The following is a 16,377-nucleotide window of genomic DNA, read 5'->3' as shown; positions in this document are numbered from 1 at the left end:
AGGAAAAACAGCAATGCTTGTTGCAAGGGGGTTGAATCTAAAGGTAGCAAAGTTATTCTTCATTTCTGTAGAGCACAAGAAAAACCATAAAATAATTACTCTGTACAGTGTTGGTCTCCTTATTTCAGCAGGTATGTCAATATATATAGAAGCATGTAACTTCCTAAGGGATCTTGACAAGAATGTGTAAGGAATGGATGTTGCCTCTAGCAAGCAAATTTAGAATTAGTAGACATTGTTTAAAATAAGAGGTCACACTTTTAAGACAGCCGAGGTGAATCCTTTTCTACCATATAGTCATGAGACTTCGGAATTCTCATTCACAATGAGGAAACAGAGTCTTTGAATGCTTTTAAGGCAGGGATAGATTGAATGATGGAGCAATATTAAGGGATCAAGTGACCTAAACCTGCTCTTAAAGTGTGTTCTTGTTGTTGTATTTGGACTGAAGGTATAAGTTTACTTGGATTAGATTAACATCCTACACTTAATGGCCACTCTTATGTACACCTGGTTGGTAATGCAAATATCTAATTAGCCAATCATGTGGCAACAACTCAATGCATAAAATCATGCAGACGTGATCAAGAGGTTCGGTTGTTGTTCAAACCAAACATCAGAATGGGGAAGAAAAGTGATCTGAATTACTTGACCGTGGAATGATGACTGGTGCTATATGGGTGGTTTGAGTTCTCAGAAACTGCTGATCTCCTGGGGTTTTCAGGCACAGAAGTCTCTAGGGTTTACACAGACTGGTGTGGGAAAACAAAAAATATCCAGTGAGTGGCAATTCTGTGGGTGAAAATGCCTTGAAATTGAAAGAGATCATAGGAAAATGACCAGACTTATTCAAGCTGACAGGAAGGCAACAGTAACTCAAGTAACCATTCATTAAAACAGTGATACACAGAAGAGTATCTCTGAATGCACAACATGTTGAACCTTGAGGTGAAAGAACACTAGCAGAACACCATGAATGTACACTCAGTGGCCACTTTATTAGGTACCATTCTATTTTAGTAAGATAATTAATTAAGAGCTGTGGCACTGAATATTGATTTTTTTTTTGCAATTATTGGATTGGTTTGGAAAATAATAAAAATGAACATTTGATTATAATTATCAAAGAAACCAGAACATTATCCCTGTTTATTCTTGATTCCCTCACATTTAATTCCTCTGAAGTTATTCAAATCTTTTTAGTTGAAGAGAAAAGATCCCACATACATAAGAGGACAGTCCTGTCGTCTTGGCCAATATTCATGTTTGATCCAAAAACTCGAAAACAGATGACCTGATCTTTGATCTCATTGAATCAGTGTACTTGTTATCCCTGTAATGCGTTGCCATATTTCCCATATTGTCTTTGTGACTATATTCCTAAATGATATCATTGAATCCAAAGCCCATCCCAAGATTGCAAAGAGAATGCCACAGAATGCATTTGAATCACAGATTAATGGAGCATGAAAGCCGCCCCTGCAGTACACTAACTTTCTAAACCAACCATCAAGCATCCTGTCCCACAACATCCACACTTATCCTGTTTTATTTTTCCCACGTTACCGTCAACTTCCCAGGTCCTCCCACTCACCTGCACACAGTACTCAGTGGACAAGTCTGGAGAAAAAAAATATTTTCATTGGTTCTGTATCATAGGCAAGTGATAATTTATAATAGATGTGGTATTTTCCTTCCATGTTGGGATCAATGTTACTGCTATAACACACGGTCATCAAAAAACACAATCTGCAGACATGGGTATGTGTCAGTTCGATTAACGAAGATTAAATGCAAATTACCGAATATATCCATGGACTCAAAACATCCAGTTTAATCCTGTTTTTGGCATGGTTTATAGCTATCACATGTACCGAGATGCAACGTAAAGCTTTGGTTCTGTGTGCCATCCGGAGAGATTATGCCATGCAATATTACATTGAGGCAGTAAAGAAAAACAGGATGCAAAATACAGTGTAGCAATTGCAGAGTAAATGCAGAATGGCAGATGAATAAAGTGCAAGGGCCACAGTGATATAGATTGGGAGTTGAAAAGTTCATCTTTATTTTCATTATGATCAGTAATAATTGTTCAGACACAGAAATCTGTATGTATAGGAATAGCCCAACATTTGCAGAAAGTAATATCAAGCTTTGGATTAGTCAGTACTAGCCACACCCAGACACTAACCACTTCCTTACAGGCTTGTACAGAAGCTTGCTAAATTTCACATTCATTGTTTTTATATTGCTACACCAGAGTATTTTCTGTTTGCTGAATTGGTTTTATCGTATGACTCCACACAGTTGTTATAGAATGCACTTCATGACAGGTGTTTATGCCAGGTGATTTCATTGCATAGCTGATAAACATAGAGTGCAACTTAAGCTGCTAATTTGATTTTTTTTTTGTCACATGTAACAAAGTACAGTGAAGAACGTTGTTTTGTATGACATCCATTTAGATCATTTCATTCCAACAATCCATTGAGGTAGTACAAGGGGAATCAGAATGCAGAATAAAGTGTTCCAGTTCCAGAGAAAATGTCATGCCAGCAGATAATAAGCTGCAAGGTCACAATGAGGCAGAAAAACTTTTGGGCACTTAATTCTTTGAGAATAAATACTGAACGAGTTCTGTCTTTTTTTCTGGGCCCAGCTGTGAATATTGAAATGCCCAACCTCAATAAAGAATATTTCTAGAACTTGGATCCCACAGTTAATGGAATGTGCTCTCTTGTTGGTTTTCTGCAAAAGCTACTTCTCCTTCAAGGAGGAGGAATGGAAACAATCGTGATTAAGTGCAGTTAGTTGTGTTCTTATATATTTGACTTCGCATGCTGTGTAAGTTGTGATGGCAAAAGACTAAATGTAATAGGTGTACAGAACTGGGAATGCATATCTTTATAAAGTCCATTATTTTCTGCCATAATATGTTTAAGGTTCCACTATACATTCTCACTCATTAAGTTTTTCTTCTTTGTTTCTTCCACTGTGAGTACATTTACTCACAGTTTTCTCACCTTTTTAGAATCTTAGTTTTAACTTCCCTCTTCCAAAAGCTTAATTTGAAGTAAATACACAGGAACTCGGAAACAATAATGTTGCTGATTATCCCATATCTATTGCAATTTATCTCTGAGGTTTCCACAGCCATAGTCTCACTTTAAGGACTCTTTATCTTGTTATTTCATGCTCTCATTATTTATTGCTATTTATTTATATTTGCATTTGCGTTTTGTCGTTCACTGAGCCTGTTTACAGTTACTTTTCTATAGATTAGCTAAGTATGCCACCAGAAAAATAATCTTAGGGTTGTATGCGGTGACATGTATGTACTCTGTTAAGTTTTATTTTGAACTTTGATATTTGCATTTTGGCATGTTCTCTTTAATGATTCAGCTGGGTTCTCTGAAAGATGTCCATATCCTATCACTTATGCAAGTTCAGTTTGCAATGCTATTGTGTATTTATACATGCACATTCACAAGTCCCATTAATGTGAAACTAAATAATGGCATGAAAATTATTTTTGAGTTGCTTGTTCAGTATTGTACTATCGGATCCAAAATCATTAAGTCAAACCATCATGAAAATCAGCTATAAACTGCAGCTTCTTTCTGAACCCTCTTGATCTCACGTCACAATAATCACTATATTCATATTTAAAGAGGTGTTTGGTAAATTCCTCATCCGTAAGGGCGTCAAAGATTGCAGGGAGAAGGCAGGAGATTGGGGTTGAAAAGGACAATAAATCAGCCTCGATGGAGTGATGGAGCAGTCTCAATGGGGCAAATGGTCCAATTCTGCTCCTTTGTCTTATGGTCTTATGACTTACAAATACTTCCCCTCTCTTTGGTCCTCTGAGTTACCATATATCACCACTATTTTAATGTATGACTAAGATTGGATCAAACACACTTTTCTACTATCTCATAAGCCTCACACAAATGCTTTTATTTCAAACAGGGCCATCACACCATGCACAGTAGTTCCTTCAGCTTGCCTTGTTGCTCTGCCCATACTTAGCCATTTTTCTCAGTACTTAATCTAATTTACAAAGTGTATATAGTCTCTGGTTTAACCATTAATTTATTGTTGGCATCTGTTGGTTTCATAAGTACTCTAATGTTTTGTCCAATCTTTGTCCACTTGAAATTATAAAAGGGTGCCCGGGGGTCTAATATAATATATACTGCATATTCACTTTATACCAGAGCTATATTGCTTAAAATCATTGAGCCATAGACATTGTAGAGTTAACAGATTGGAAGCAGATCTTTCAGCCCACTGAATCCACACTGCTTATTGAGCATCTATGTACACTAATGAGACTTCCATCCCATTTTATCTCACATGTTCCATTCTACTTGATGAACCATCAAGGTCATGCACTTAAAATTGATATTAGTCTCTTTGCATGTGTTTAGCAGTCCAACCAAAGATCCTTGACTTTGCCACCAGTTGTTGCCACTTGAAAGTAGACAATAAAATGCAGGAGCAGAAGTAGGCCATCCCAGTGGGTTTTCTCTGCCATCACATAATGGTTTATTTATTATCCCTCTCAACCCCATTCCCCTGTCTTCTTTCCATAACCTCTGACACCCCGACTAATCAAAAATGTATCAATTTCCACTTCAAATCTCTTCAATGACATGGCTTCTACAGCTGTCTGTGGCAATGAATTCCACAGACACACTACTGATACATATATACAGATACATTCCTTCCTTTATAAGTGAAATGACGTTTACAATTTTCCAGTCCTCCGGAGCCATACCAAGATCTAGTGATTCTAGAAAGATCGTCACTACTGCCACTCCCAATCTCTTTAGCTATCTTTTCAAGAATGCTGGGGTGTAGTTCATCTGCTCCAAGTGACTTCTTTATCTTCAGATCTTTCAGATTCCCAAGCAACTTCTCCTTAATAATAGCAACTATACTCACTTCTGCCCCCTGACATTCTTGAATGCCTGGCTAACTGCTAATGTTTTCCACAGTGAAGACTGATGCAAAATACTTATTAAGTTCATCCAGCAATTTTTGTCCCCCAATCCTACCTCTCCAGCATCATTTTCTAATAGCCTGATATCCACACTTGCCTCTCTTTTACTCTTTATGTACCCGAAAAAGTTTTTAGTATCTTCTGTTACATTATTGACTAGCTTACCTTCATAAAGTATTTCATCTTATCTCTCCTAAGGGCTTTTTTAGTTGTTTTCAGGTGGTTTTTAAAGGCTTCCCAATCTAATTTCCAACTAATTTTTGATCTATTACATGACCTCTCTTTTCCATTTATGCTGCCTTTGACTTCCCTGGTCAGTCATGGTCACCTCATCCTCCCTTCAGAATGGTACTTCATCTTTGAGATGTACCTTATCTGCACCTTCTGAATTTCCCCCTAAAACACCAGCCATTGCTGTCCTGCTGTCCTGCTGTCATCCCTGCTATTGTCCCCATCCAATCAACTTTGGCCAGCTCCCCTCTCATGCTTCTGTAATTCCCGTTACTCCACTGGACTACTGACGCAACTGACTTTATCTTCTCCCCCTCAAACTGCAGTGTGAATTTTATTGTATTATGATCATGACCTCCAAAGGGTTCCTTTACCTTAATCTCCCTAGTCAAATTTGGTTCATGATATAACACCCATTCCAGAATTGCCTTTCTCATAGTGGGCTCGTTCTACAAATTCCCTCACTTGGGATCCATCACCTGATATTCCCAAACTACCTGCATATTGAATTCGCCCATGACTATTGTAACATTGCCCTTTTTTTACATTCATTTTCTATCTCCCATTGAAATTGTATCTCACATCCTGGCTGCAGTTTTGAGATCTGTAAATAAGTCCCATCAGGGTCTTTTCACCCTTGCAGTTTCTTAACTCTACCTGAAAAGATTCTAAATTTTCTGACCCTAAATCATTTCTTCCTAAGAATGTGATTTCATTTTTTTTTACCTACAGAGCCTCCCCACTCCCTCAGGCTACCCGTCTGTCCTTTTGATACAATATGTATCCTTGGATGTTAAGCTCCCAATTATGATCTTTTACTTATGACTCAGTGATGCCTATCTTGTCTTTAGTAAAGGGACAATTATAATATTCTTGGTTTTGAAAATTGCCTTCAAATTTTCACATAATAGTACAGGCCTTTTGGCCAATGACTTTTTAACTTACTCAAGAACAATCTAACTCTTCCATATTTCCACTTCTACTTAGCCCTCCATATTTGTTCATTCATGTGACTATCTCAGAGTCTCTTAAAAATTTCTAATGTATCTGTCTCTACCAGTACATCTGGCAGCATGTTCAATGCACCATTCACTCTGTGTAAAAAAATAAGAATTACCTGACATCCCCTTATCCTTGCCTTCAATCGCCTTAAAATTATAGCCTATTGTATTAAATAATACAAGCAATTTACTTTGAAAATGCATATTTAAAGTTGACATTTTTGATATGATAAACATTAGGAATAATGTGACTATAATATTCACAGGTGATAGTTTTAATTGAAGACATGGCATATTACTTTTGGAATGGTTAGTGTCTGATGAATATACTTTCTTGATAACTGGTACAAAAGCCAAACCTGAGCGAGAAATCTGACAATTTTGTGATTATCAATTAAAATCTCTGTTTTCTAAAATTGCTTATTTATTATTCATTCATGAGATATGAAAAATTACAGGGAGAAGAAACATTTATTATCTTTAGCTAACTGTAGTGAGCCAGCCAACTTCTTGAATTGTAGCAGGGTGTGAAATGAAAATATAACCAGTGTGAATTCCAGGCATTTTAACCAGTGATGGTGAAAGAACAGCATTAGCAAAGTCAGAAGGTACATCACTTATAGGGGGCCTTGGAAATTGTCATATTTTTTCCGTGACTGCTCTCCCTAATACTTTTTAATGTTAGATATTGCAGATTTAGGATTTGCTGATATGGGGGTTGCAAAAGGAGCTTCAGAAGATATTAATCAACACCTGGATTTGCCATTTTGGCATTACAATTTAACCATAATGATGAAATCTTAAATAATTTCAAATTGCAAGGTATTAACATTCTAATTCTCTCTGCTTCCACATAACCATCTTTCATATCAAATCTAAAGTACCCAGAGAATTGTGCAGGCCAATTGTGTAGTAGGTACCAGCCCAGATGTCCAACATAAGGAGATGTCGTCCTGTGAGAAACCAGAAGGGTAGTGTGATAACAGTCTGTTTAATATCTTTCAATATTTTCATTAATTTTAAATGAAATAAAATGTTGTACAAATCAGAAACTATTGCATTTTCCAATTACTGAAGAATAATATTAGGAGAACTCTGCACTTTCTAATTTAGCATATTAAGAACTGTGGTCTAAACTGTCATTTTTAAGCAAGGTAGACATTTATAGTTAAGCAACTTGATCAGCTTGGTGGACAGATGAGCCATTTATTTCAGCTGGTTGAAATCTCAGGGTTATAAAGAATATTGAACAGGCTTTTAAACTGGAATGTGCGATTAGAAACTCGGAAATGAGCTGAAATGCTTCATGTGTGTATTGCATTATAAGAGAGATAACTCTCTCACCTCTCTTTAAAAAGTATGTTTCCATTTACACATGGATGATTCTCATTGAATTGTACTAACTTTCTTTCAGGAACCAACAGTTCAACTCCGACAACTGAGAGTAAGTACCTTCATCGATATCTTTCATTCAAATTGAACACAGAGTTAACTTATCTGCAGTGCATGACTATTGTATGATATTTACAATGGACGTTTGAACTCCAATCTTGTTTTATGCTGTGTTGTCATGTGTTTCCTGACAGTCTTTCTGATCTGATTTATTAAAAATAGTTTAATTATTTCATTGATACAGGTCCGTCGCTAAATAACGGATGCATTGAAAAACAATTTGTGTCAATAGTGAACATTGGGAATTGTATCAAAATAAAAAAAAAGACTATTTTGCCTTCAGCAAAAGTATTAGTCTTACAATAGGATGAAGAACCTTAAACTGCTTAAACTTCAAAGTTCAAAGTACTTTGATTGTCAAAGTATGTATGCATTATATGACCTTGAGATTCGTCTCCTAACAGGCAGTCACAAAACAAAGACGCCCCCTCAAAAAACACATACATATAAAGACAGTCAAACACCCAATGTGCAGAGAATAAAAGACACATCATGCCATAAAAAAGAAAAAAATAAAGAAAAGAATGCAATAACCCGTAAAACAAAAGACCGTTGAACACCCAAAGTGCACTGAAAAAAAATAATGCAAACAGTAACCACAAGCAAAATGGGGTTTCTGAATTGAAATTCACAAGAGAGACATATAATTCAGCACAAAGCCAAATAAATAGCGATTTAAACTGGCTTCAATATCCTGACCTTTTCAATCTGGCCTGGTGCTTTACTTGCCATCCTAACAGCAGGTTCTGCCACTTGGATACAGCAGACTTCGCTGCCTCGATTCGGCCTGTAAACCTCCTTTAGCACGTTGTGTTTAGTCGTGACTGGTGCCTAGGCCCCGTTGCTTCGAGTTAGGATTATGGATGTGTTTTTCCAGTTGCTTGATTAACGGTTTACCAAAGCCAGTTGCAAAGAAGTGAGCAATAAACTTGGATGAATGAAGTTTAAGAACGTCCATTTGTTTTAGGTTCATTGTTCACACATCACATTTCCTCAGGTTATGCCCAGAGTCTAATATGGAGAATTGGTGCTTTATTTTAAGATTTTTTTCACCATCAGCCTCTTGATGTCATTAATGTTACCCACTGTTGAAATCAACATGTGATGATTCACTGTTTCCTGCCTCTAACCACTGTGAATAGGCTGGATATTAACACAGTGATAATAATTGTCAAGGTAAAGTGAGCATTAGTATCCATGACATATTGGAACAGTAAACTTATATTGATGTTGGAATGCAATTTGCATTCCTGACAGTTCCTTACTCAGTTAATATTTTGTCCAATATTTTAACCTCTTTACTTCCTTTTCCAGTGGCACCTCAGATGGGAATTTCATTTGAAGTGCCAGTGAAAAATAAATTAGAAAGATTAGAAAATCTCATAAAATCTTGTCTGTTTCTCAGTTATATTAACTCATAATCAATCATAATTCATTTTGGACATTTTAAGTAAACACTGTAGTGAACCCAGTAGCTATTCATGCCTTCTTGCAGAACCAGGTAACAATTTTATCATCAAATATCATTTCTTTGCTAGACAAAATTCACCAAAATTCAGTCAATGAATTTTATCTTGAAGCAATTACATTTGATCTTTCTTTTCCACTGGGAAGAGAAGTTACCTTGGACAGCAAAACATGTGTTCTGTTGAAGTTCAGGTCAATCGGCATATATGTATAGAAAATTGTCCATATTTCATTTTATTTTTCTCTTACAACCAACACCTAATCTAAATAAAATAAATCCTGCTAACGTTGGTATGACAGTGATGTTTTGTCAAATGTGACATTTCTTTCTGAGCCATATCACATTGTTCATTAAAATATTATAAATTGGAAGGATTTGGATCTTTCAGAGTTGCTCAGATGATCACATATGGATAGTAACGTAATAATAACCCCAACTGTCAACAAACTAAAGCTCAATAATTTGTGATGGAATGTAGTCAAGAGGTATTATTCATCCTTTGTAACAAGGCCAAAATGTTGTTGAGTGTGACAGGCTGTTTATTTTATTCCATGCATGTTTGGTTCCAATTTTGAAGCCCTTCAATTTCACCCACAAGCAGAGTTCCCCAGTATGCCTGCAGAAACAGTGATTGCTGGCATGCAACATTAAGTAAGACTCCCGTACCCCAATGCAAGTTTAATGGAAGTGAGGACTGAGTAGCTCAACTCTGTCTTAATCCTGCCTAGAAGACAAAGTGTGATGTTCTAAATTTCATATAGCTTTGGCTGTATGAGGTACATATTCATGCAGTAAACTTTATGAGTGACAATGACCTCATGTCCTAGATTCTGCTGACTATACAGCTGAGTCACTGCTCCTTCTGGCATCCACAAATCCGCCATTAAATACTGAAATGTATAGGATGTAGAGTTACAATCGCTCCATTCCAAACAATATTTGAGATTACGATATTCACTTTATGAACGTATTAGGGAGTCACCTTCAGACATGAATCAAATTGGCTGTATTGTTAATATACCTATGTAGAACACAACACCTGTGCACTCAGAAGTAATTAGAACATTAGCAAGTTATAACTCAAAAGCAAAATACTAGAATTCCAAAGTAAAATACAAAATACTATGTAGCACCTGATTTTCACTGAACAATGGCAGATTCCCAGTAAAAGAAAAATAGTTTATCCTGTTGTTTATTGGTAACTGTTCCTGTGACCTGCTAAGTAATGCCCCATGCAGCTGCAGCTCTGGCTGAATTTCTCCATTTTCATTGTGTTTCTTCTTCAGAGATCTAAAGTGAAGGATTCCATGATAATGGAACATGAACTGTGTTGACACACATTGCCAAACCTCATCCAGGCACCAATAAAAATACCTCACATTTATATACTTCTTTAAATCTTGCTTATTTTAATGTTGCCTTGAGTTCCATCCAAGGAACATGGATGAAAATGATCTCTGGATCTGTTGAACAGCCTCGGTGAACATTCTCTGGTCTCACTGTTGTATATAAATTGAGATCAATTACTTTTACACATTTATAGTTTAAAGTTTCACTTTATTTGTCACATGTATGTTGAAGCACTGAAACATACAGTGAAATGCAACATTGCGTCAAAGACCAACACAGTTTGAGGCTGTGTTGACGGTGGGTGCAGCCTGAAATGTTTGCATTGCTTTCTGTACAAACATTGTCTGCCTACAACTTATTAGCCCTTTCTCATATGTTTGAACTTAATGAAATATTTAGGTGCTTGATGCAAAATTTGATTAACCAAACAATGACCTCAGCATGATTTAAACTATTTGTACTTAATTGTTGTTCAACTGGATGTGATGCCTCTTCTGTTTGATTGATGATCTTCCCTTCATTTTGCCTTGTTTACATCCACATTCAATTTGACTGCAGAAGACTTGGACCTGAGTTGACAAGCTCAGTTGATGTCTGTGGACAACCATTTCCAAGGAGAATGATATCACTTACTCCCTCCCAGTTAATAGTGAAGTCTGGGCTGTGGTTTCTACCTCTGCAAGTGTGATGTTACTCCTTACACTTCCGTTTTACAAACAGATGACTCATACCTCACACTCACCAGCATAGCTCCACTATCAGTGACAACTTCATTCACAGCAGGTTCAAGTATATCCATAGTGGTGGCCAACTTTTTGATTTAAAGTTAAAATGGATATGAACCACTATTTATTGCCTTTATCTGTTCTTTTCTCTATGATGGCAACATCATAGAGGATGTTAAGACACTGAGAAAATCATTTCATCCCGTTGTTAATCAGCAACTGTTCATTCAAACTGCATAAATTCTGCTCTTTTCCCCATTTTCACCTTAATTCTAAACACAGACAGCTGCAATTTAGGTGAACTTTTCCATTTTCATTATCCATATTGCTTTGAAAATGCAAGATATAAGTTACAGAAAATTAATGCAAAAAGTAAATATACTTTCTAATGCCAAATAAAGATTGGTTTGTAAGGAAAAGCTGACTTAACCACGTTGAGATAGGAATAGCATCCCAACATGATATCTACTGGTTAAAACTATCTTAAGTTCTTTTCCCTGATTTCATGAGGTTCTGTTTGGCTCTCTCTTTACAATGTGAATGAAAAGTTCTTTAGACCAATAAACAATATTATCTTACTCTTTTGTAGAATTTCCTACTGGCTTTCCTCTATGGAGTACTTTATCATATAAAATACTTCATGAAAGCTATAATTGGCTGGATTCTGCTGTGTGGCTAAGCATTTCCTGCTCTCACAAAACCAGATCAACTGTCCTCAATGCAGAAATCCAAAGGCTATTGCTAGAGGTCATTGTGTGCAGTTCTGGGCACTCTTTTATGGGAAGGACGTGTAAAGAGTGGAGAATAAATATCCCAGGAATTTGCCTGGATTAGAGAATAGGAAAAGTTGAACAAACTTGTCGTCTTCTCCCTAGAGCATTGGAGACTGAGGGAGACCTGAAGGAGGATTTTAAAACTGTGGGAGGTACAGATAAGTTAGACGGTCAGAATCGTTTACCCAAGATCGAAACATGAAGCACCAGAGGACATGATATTATGGTTACAGGGTTGAAGCTTAAAGGCGACATGAGTGGCAAGTTGTTTACACAGAGTGGTAGGTGCCTAGGAAGAGCTACCAGATGTAGTAGTGGGAGCAGGCAGTTCCATGCTGGGGAATAATCAGCTTCAATTGAAATCTGTGGAAACTGTATGCAATGAGAATTATATGAGGCGTTCCTCTAGAGTTTGTAGTGAAGCCTATGCTTTTGTTTTTATCTATTCCGATATCATATACATTATTCCTCTCACTTCTGTACTTCCAGCAGATCACTCAGCATTCACATCCACCAGCATGGCTTCATCATCAGTGCACACTTCAGCTGTAGCAGGTTCAAGTGGGTTCATGGCGATAAAGGTGTTTTTATCAACATCTTTTATATTTAATTCCAAATCTTTACAAAGTGTATTGATGGTTCTTATTTTCCAATAAAGTCACCAAATTCAGTCCACCTCCAGGTACACTGACAACGGTCAGTGATATCAAGCTTAGTTAGAGTGTGTTGCTTCTTAGAGGAGAATGCTGTAGAAACCACATGCCCTCAGTGATTTGGTGGAAAGTTACAGATTGATTGTAGAATCAAAGTGTATAGTAGTACTGAAGAACTCAATTTGATGAATCCATCAGCAGCTTATGTTAGTTTAAACTGTTTAAGTAATCCCATACCTCTGCTCTTTCTCTTTGGTCACCTTGATTTCACAGAGGCAATGGCAATTAAGGCTGAAATTATCTGTTTTCATGATCTGTGGTAATTAGGCAAAAGTCTAAAATGAAGGATTCCAAAAAGAGCTAAGTTATACAAATACTAATATCTTGCTTAATGTCAAAAAAAGTACTTACACTAGGTTAATTCCATCAGATTGATAAAGAAGCAGTCACTGCAAAGGAACCCTAAACTGTTGGGGAACAATAATGTACCTTCTGGTTCAGTCTGAAATCCAGCCACTGGTTTCTGTGTGTTGAGGCACTGTCCCTCACACGTTATCTCTTCCACTTTTCACACACACTCACAGGCATTGGACACCGGCAGTTACTGCTACATGCACAACAGGCTTCTGCAAGTCCACAGAGATGAGCTGGCTTTTCAGTTTCAAATTAAAATGTGTAAGCAGTGCATACAATGTATTATTGTCCAAGTCCAAATTTCCTTCAAGGATATAAATTGGAGGCGTTTCTAGACAGTCTGGTTGTTGCTGAGAAGCACAGTTTTAGTGTGTTGACATCCATTTATGGAGGAGAATGGTGTAAATAACTCCTTCCCACTCCGTAGTAAAGAGACTGTTGCAGTTCAGATGTGGCATGCGTTGCTCATCACACTTTTGTTCTTCCCGCAGATCAAACAACACGCATACACACCAACACAGCTTCACCATCAGTGACTTCTGCACCTGCAACAAATTCAAGTAGGTCCACAGAGGTTTCCTAGTTTTTTTTTGATTTTTGATTAAAGTGTTTAAAAAAAAAACAAATGGCTGCAATATATCATCTTTGAGGACGACGTGTCAAGTCATCCAGCTCTTCTTGTCGGAAGCACAACTACAATGATGATACATTATGAATGAGAGTGGTCTTGTAACCTGGTTTTTGCTGAACATCGACGGCTCCCACTCAACAAGACTGAAAGCACCTCTGGTATTAATAAATACCCTGCTAAATGCAGAAACTTTTAGCTTATTGGCGGTCTTTCTCTGATCCTCTGCAGCTTGGGATTACTGGCTCTACGTGTAGGACCTCTAGAAATCCATTTTCAAATTTGACTTGAAGCAAATTGCCCACATTGTTATCGCACTGAATACCAATGCAAAGTCAGGGTAACTACTTCTTCAGGAAGTTGCATGTAAGTGCAAAATAGTATAGAAGGTGGAAATCTGAAATAAGAGGAATTCACCATTTTCTTAGCTCATTAGGAAACAACCATGGAGAATTTTGTTGAAATAATGAATTTGATCATTTCTGATCTGCTCTCTGTCTGCCACATTCTCTGATATTAAACTGAAGGAACTTCTGACCAATAACTTTGGGTTTCTCAGGAGAAATGATGCTTCAGGGTATTTTAAAATGCCAGAATTTAACTTAATTTAAAATTTAAAATTTGTTCAACATGCATTTCATAATAGTATTTCTAGGCTTCAACCTTCATTGCATTCCTTGGAGCAATGATGGAAATTTGATTAGATTACATTTTAATTTTTTATTTTGCTCTTTGTGTAGCCTCTTAACTGATTGGTTGATGCCCAAATTGTGCTTTCCACCTGTCAAACTCACATCAAATTCAGACTTTCATCAGCAGGCTTACTCAGAACTAATCAGCTTCAGGTAAAGCCTGTGGACAACGGTTAGCAATGAGAATGATGTGGACGATTCCTGAAGAGTTAGACACTCGTTCCTATCTATTCAGGTATCCCATGCATTAATCCGCTCACGTTTGATCTTCCTACAGGTCACTCCTCACTCACATTCATCAGCACAGCCTCTTCATCAGTGAACATCTTATTTATAGCAGGTTCAAGTAGTTCCATAGAAATGATCCTGGTTTTTACTTTTAAATCCCAGTCTTCAGAAACCATATGTGCAAAATGTATTGACATTCTTCTAAACCAATATTACCTAATTCAGTCTTTCTCCAGATCCCATAGTCGGTGCTAACATGCTGAGTTGCCTTGCAGAGGAAAATACTGTACAAAGCACATGTCCTCAACAATTCAGTGGGATTTGATAATTACATAATTATTATAGAATCATAGAGAATAATATAGCATTGAAGAATTTAATTTATTGAACTAATCAGTTTGGCTTTTTGTTTATGCTGTTTATATAATCCCAGTCCTCCGCTCTTTCTCTGTGGTAAGCTTAATTTCACAGAAAGAGCAGCAGTTCATGTTGAATTTTTCCATATCTGTACTGCATTGACAGAAATCTATAACAAAGGGTTGTAAAAGGGGTTGGGTTTTAAGTCACATGGATGTTAATATATTGGTTAATGTCAAACAAAGGCTTATGCAAGCTTGTGTAATAACATTGAAAAGCAAGTCATCTGAACCTTATTTTTTTTGGGGTGGGGGAATAATACATCTGAAGATTTGGCCTGAAACCCAGCCTGTGGGTTGCATTTGTTGAGGTGTACCAGACACTACTCTTCACATTTTAGTTTTTCACTCTTCAATCACACTCACAGGCGCTGGCCACCAACACTACTACATTCAAAACAGGTTCCTGATTATCCACAGAGACGCACGGGCTTTTCATTTTCAAAATCAAATGCATATTAAGTGCCCAGAACGTATTGCTTGCAAATAATTTTCCCTTATAAGTGCAAATTAAAATCATTCCTAGGCGGTCTGTACTATGCTGAAAAGCACAGTTAAAGTACATTGACAACCATTTGTAGTGGAGAACAGTGTAAATAACTCCTTCCCACTTTATAGCGCAGTGTTTGTTTTAGATACTTCCTTTCTGGCTGTGGCATGCGTTACACTTCAGTTTTCTGTTCTTTCAGAAGATCTCTCATCACTCACACCCACCAGCACGGCTCCACCAGCAGTAAATACTTCACCTGCAAAGGTTCCAAGTAGGCCCATAGAATTATCACAGCTTTGTGTTTTTAAATCCTAATATTTATAAAACAAATGGCTGCAAACTAATGTCTGTATCAGATTTTCAGTGAAAAGCACCAAATTCAAACTATCTTTAGAAAGTTTTGTGACAAGCTGAATAAAACCACTTGCAAAGGGGAAATCTGAAAATCTATCCCGTTTTCCAGCAAAGACTGGGCTGTTGTTTCTAGCTCTTCAGGTGAGGTATTACATCTCACACTTATTTCCTTCCAATGGTGACTACTTCAATCACAACAGCCTCAAGTAATTCCACCGATTACAACAGATCATGTCTGTAATGTTTTGATAAGATTTGATTTTTCACATAATGATGTCTGAATCACAGTGAATTATTTTTGCTCAATCAAAAGATTAAATGATATTTTAAATGTTATCATTCTTCTCACTCAACATGATCCTTTTTGGAGTTACTTAGACATTGTGAAGAAAATATTCTCTACATCACAATGCACAGAGAATACAAACGATTGAGACAAAATGTTCGGTATATTTATCTTTACTACATATGGCTTTTCTTGTTTGATCCACTTCTAC

The 16,377-nt window shown here is 36.9% G+C and overlaps 1 protein-coding gene across 9 annotated transcripts in view; it reads left to right on the top strand.

The window, feature by feature from the left end:
- ptprc (protein tyrosine phosphatase receptor type C) overlaps window positions 1-16,377 on the top strand; it is a 145,586-nt gene that overhangs the window by 37,931 nt on the left and 91,278 nt on the right. For 5 of the 9 annotated variants that reach the window (XM_059984690.1, XM_059984688.1, XM_059984684.1 and 2 more), the window contains exons 3-4: window positions 7,652-7,681; window positions 13,564-13,632. In XM_059984690.1, coding sequence (XP_059840673.1) covers window positions 7,652-7,681; window positions 13,564-13,632 — 99 coding nt within the window. The remainder of the gene's footprint in view (window positions 1-7,651; window positions 7,682-13,563; window positions 13,633-16,377) is intronic. The other 4 variants (XM_059984691.1, XM_059984689.1, XM_059984687.1 and 1 more) reach the window with 1 other exon arrangement.

The sequence above is a fragment of the Hypanus sabinus genome, chromosome 11 (assembly GCF_030144855.1).
Source record: "Hypanus sabinus isolate sHypSab1 chromosome 11, sHypSab1.hap1, whole genome shotgun sequence".
In the NCBI taxonomy this organism is placed as follows: domain Eukaryota; kingdom Metazoa; phylum Chordata; class Chondrichthyes; order Myliobatiformes; family Dasyatidae; genus Hypanus; species Hypanus sabinus.
This window is presented reverse-complemented; position numbering and strand designations above follow the sequence as displayed.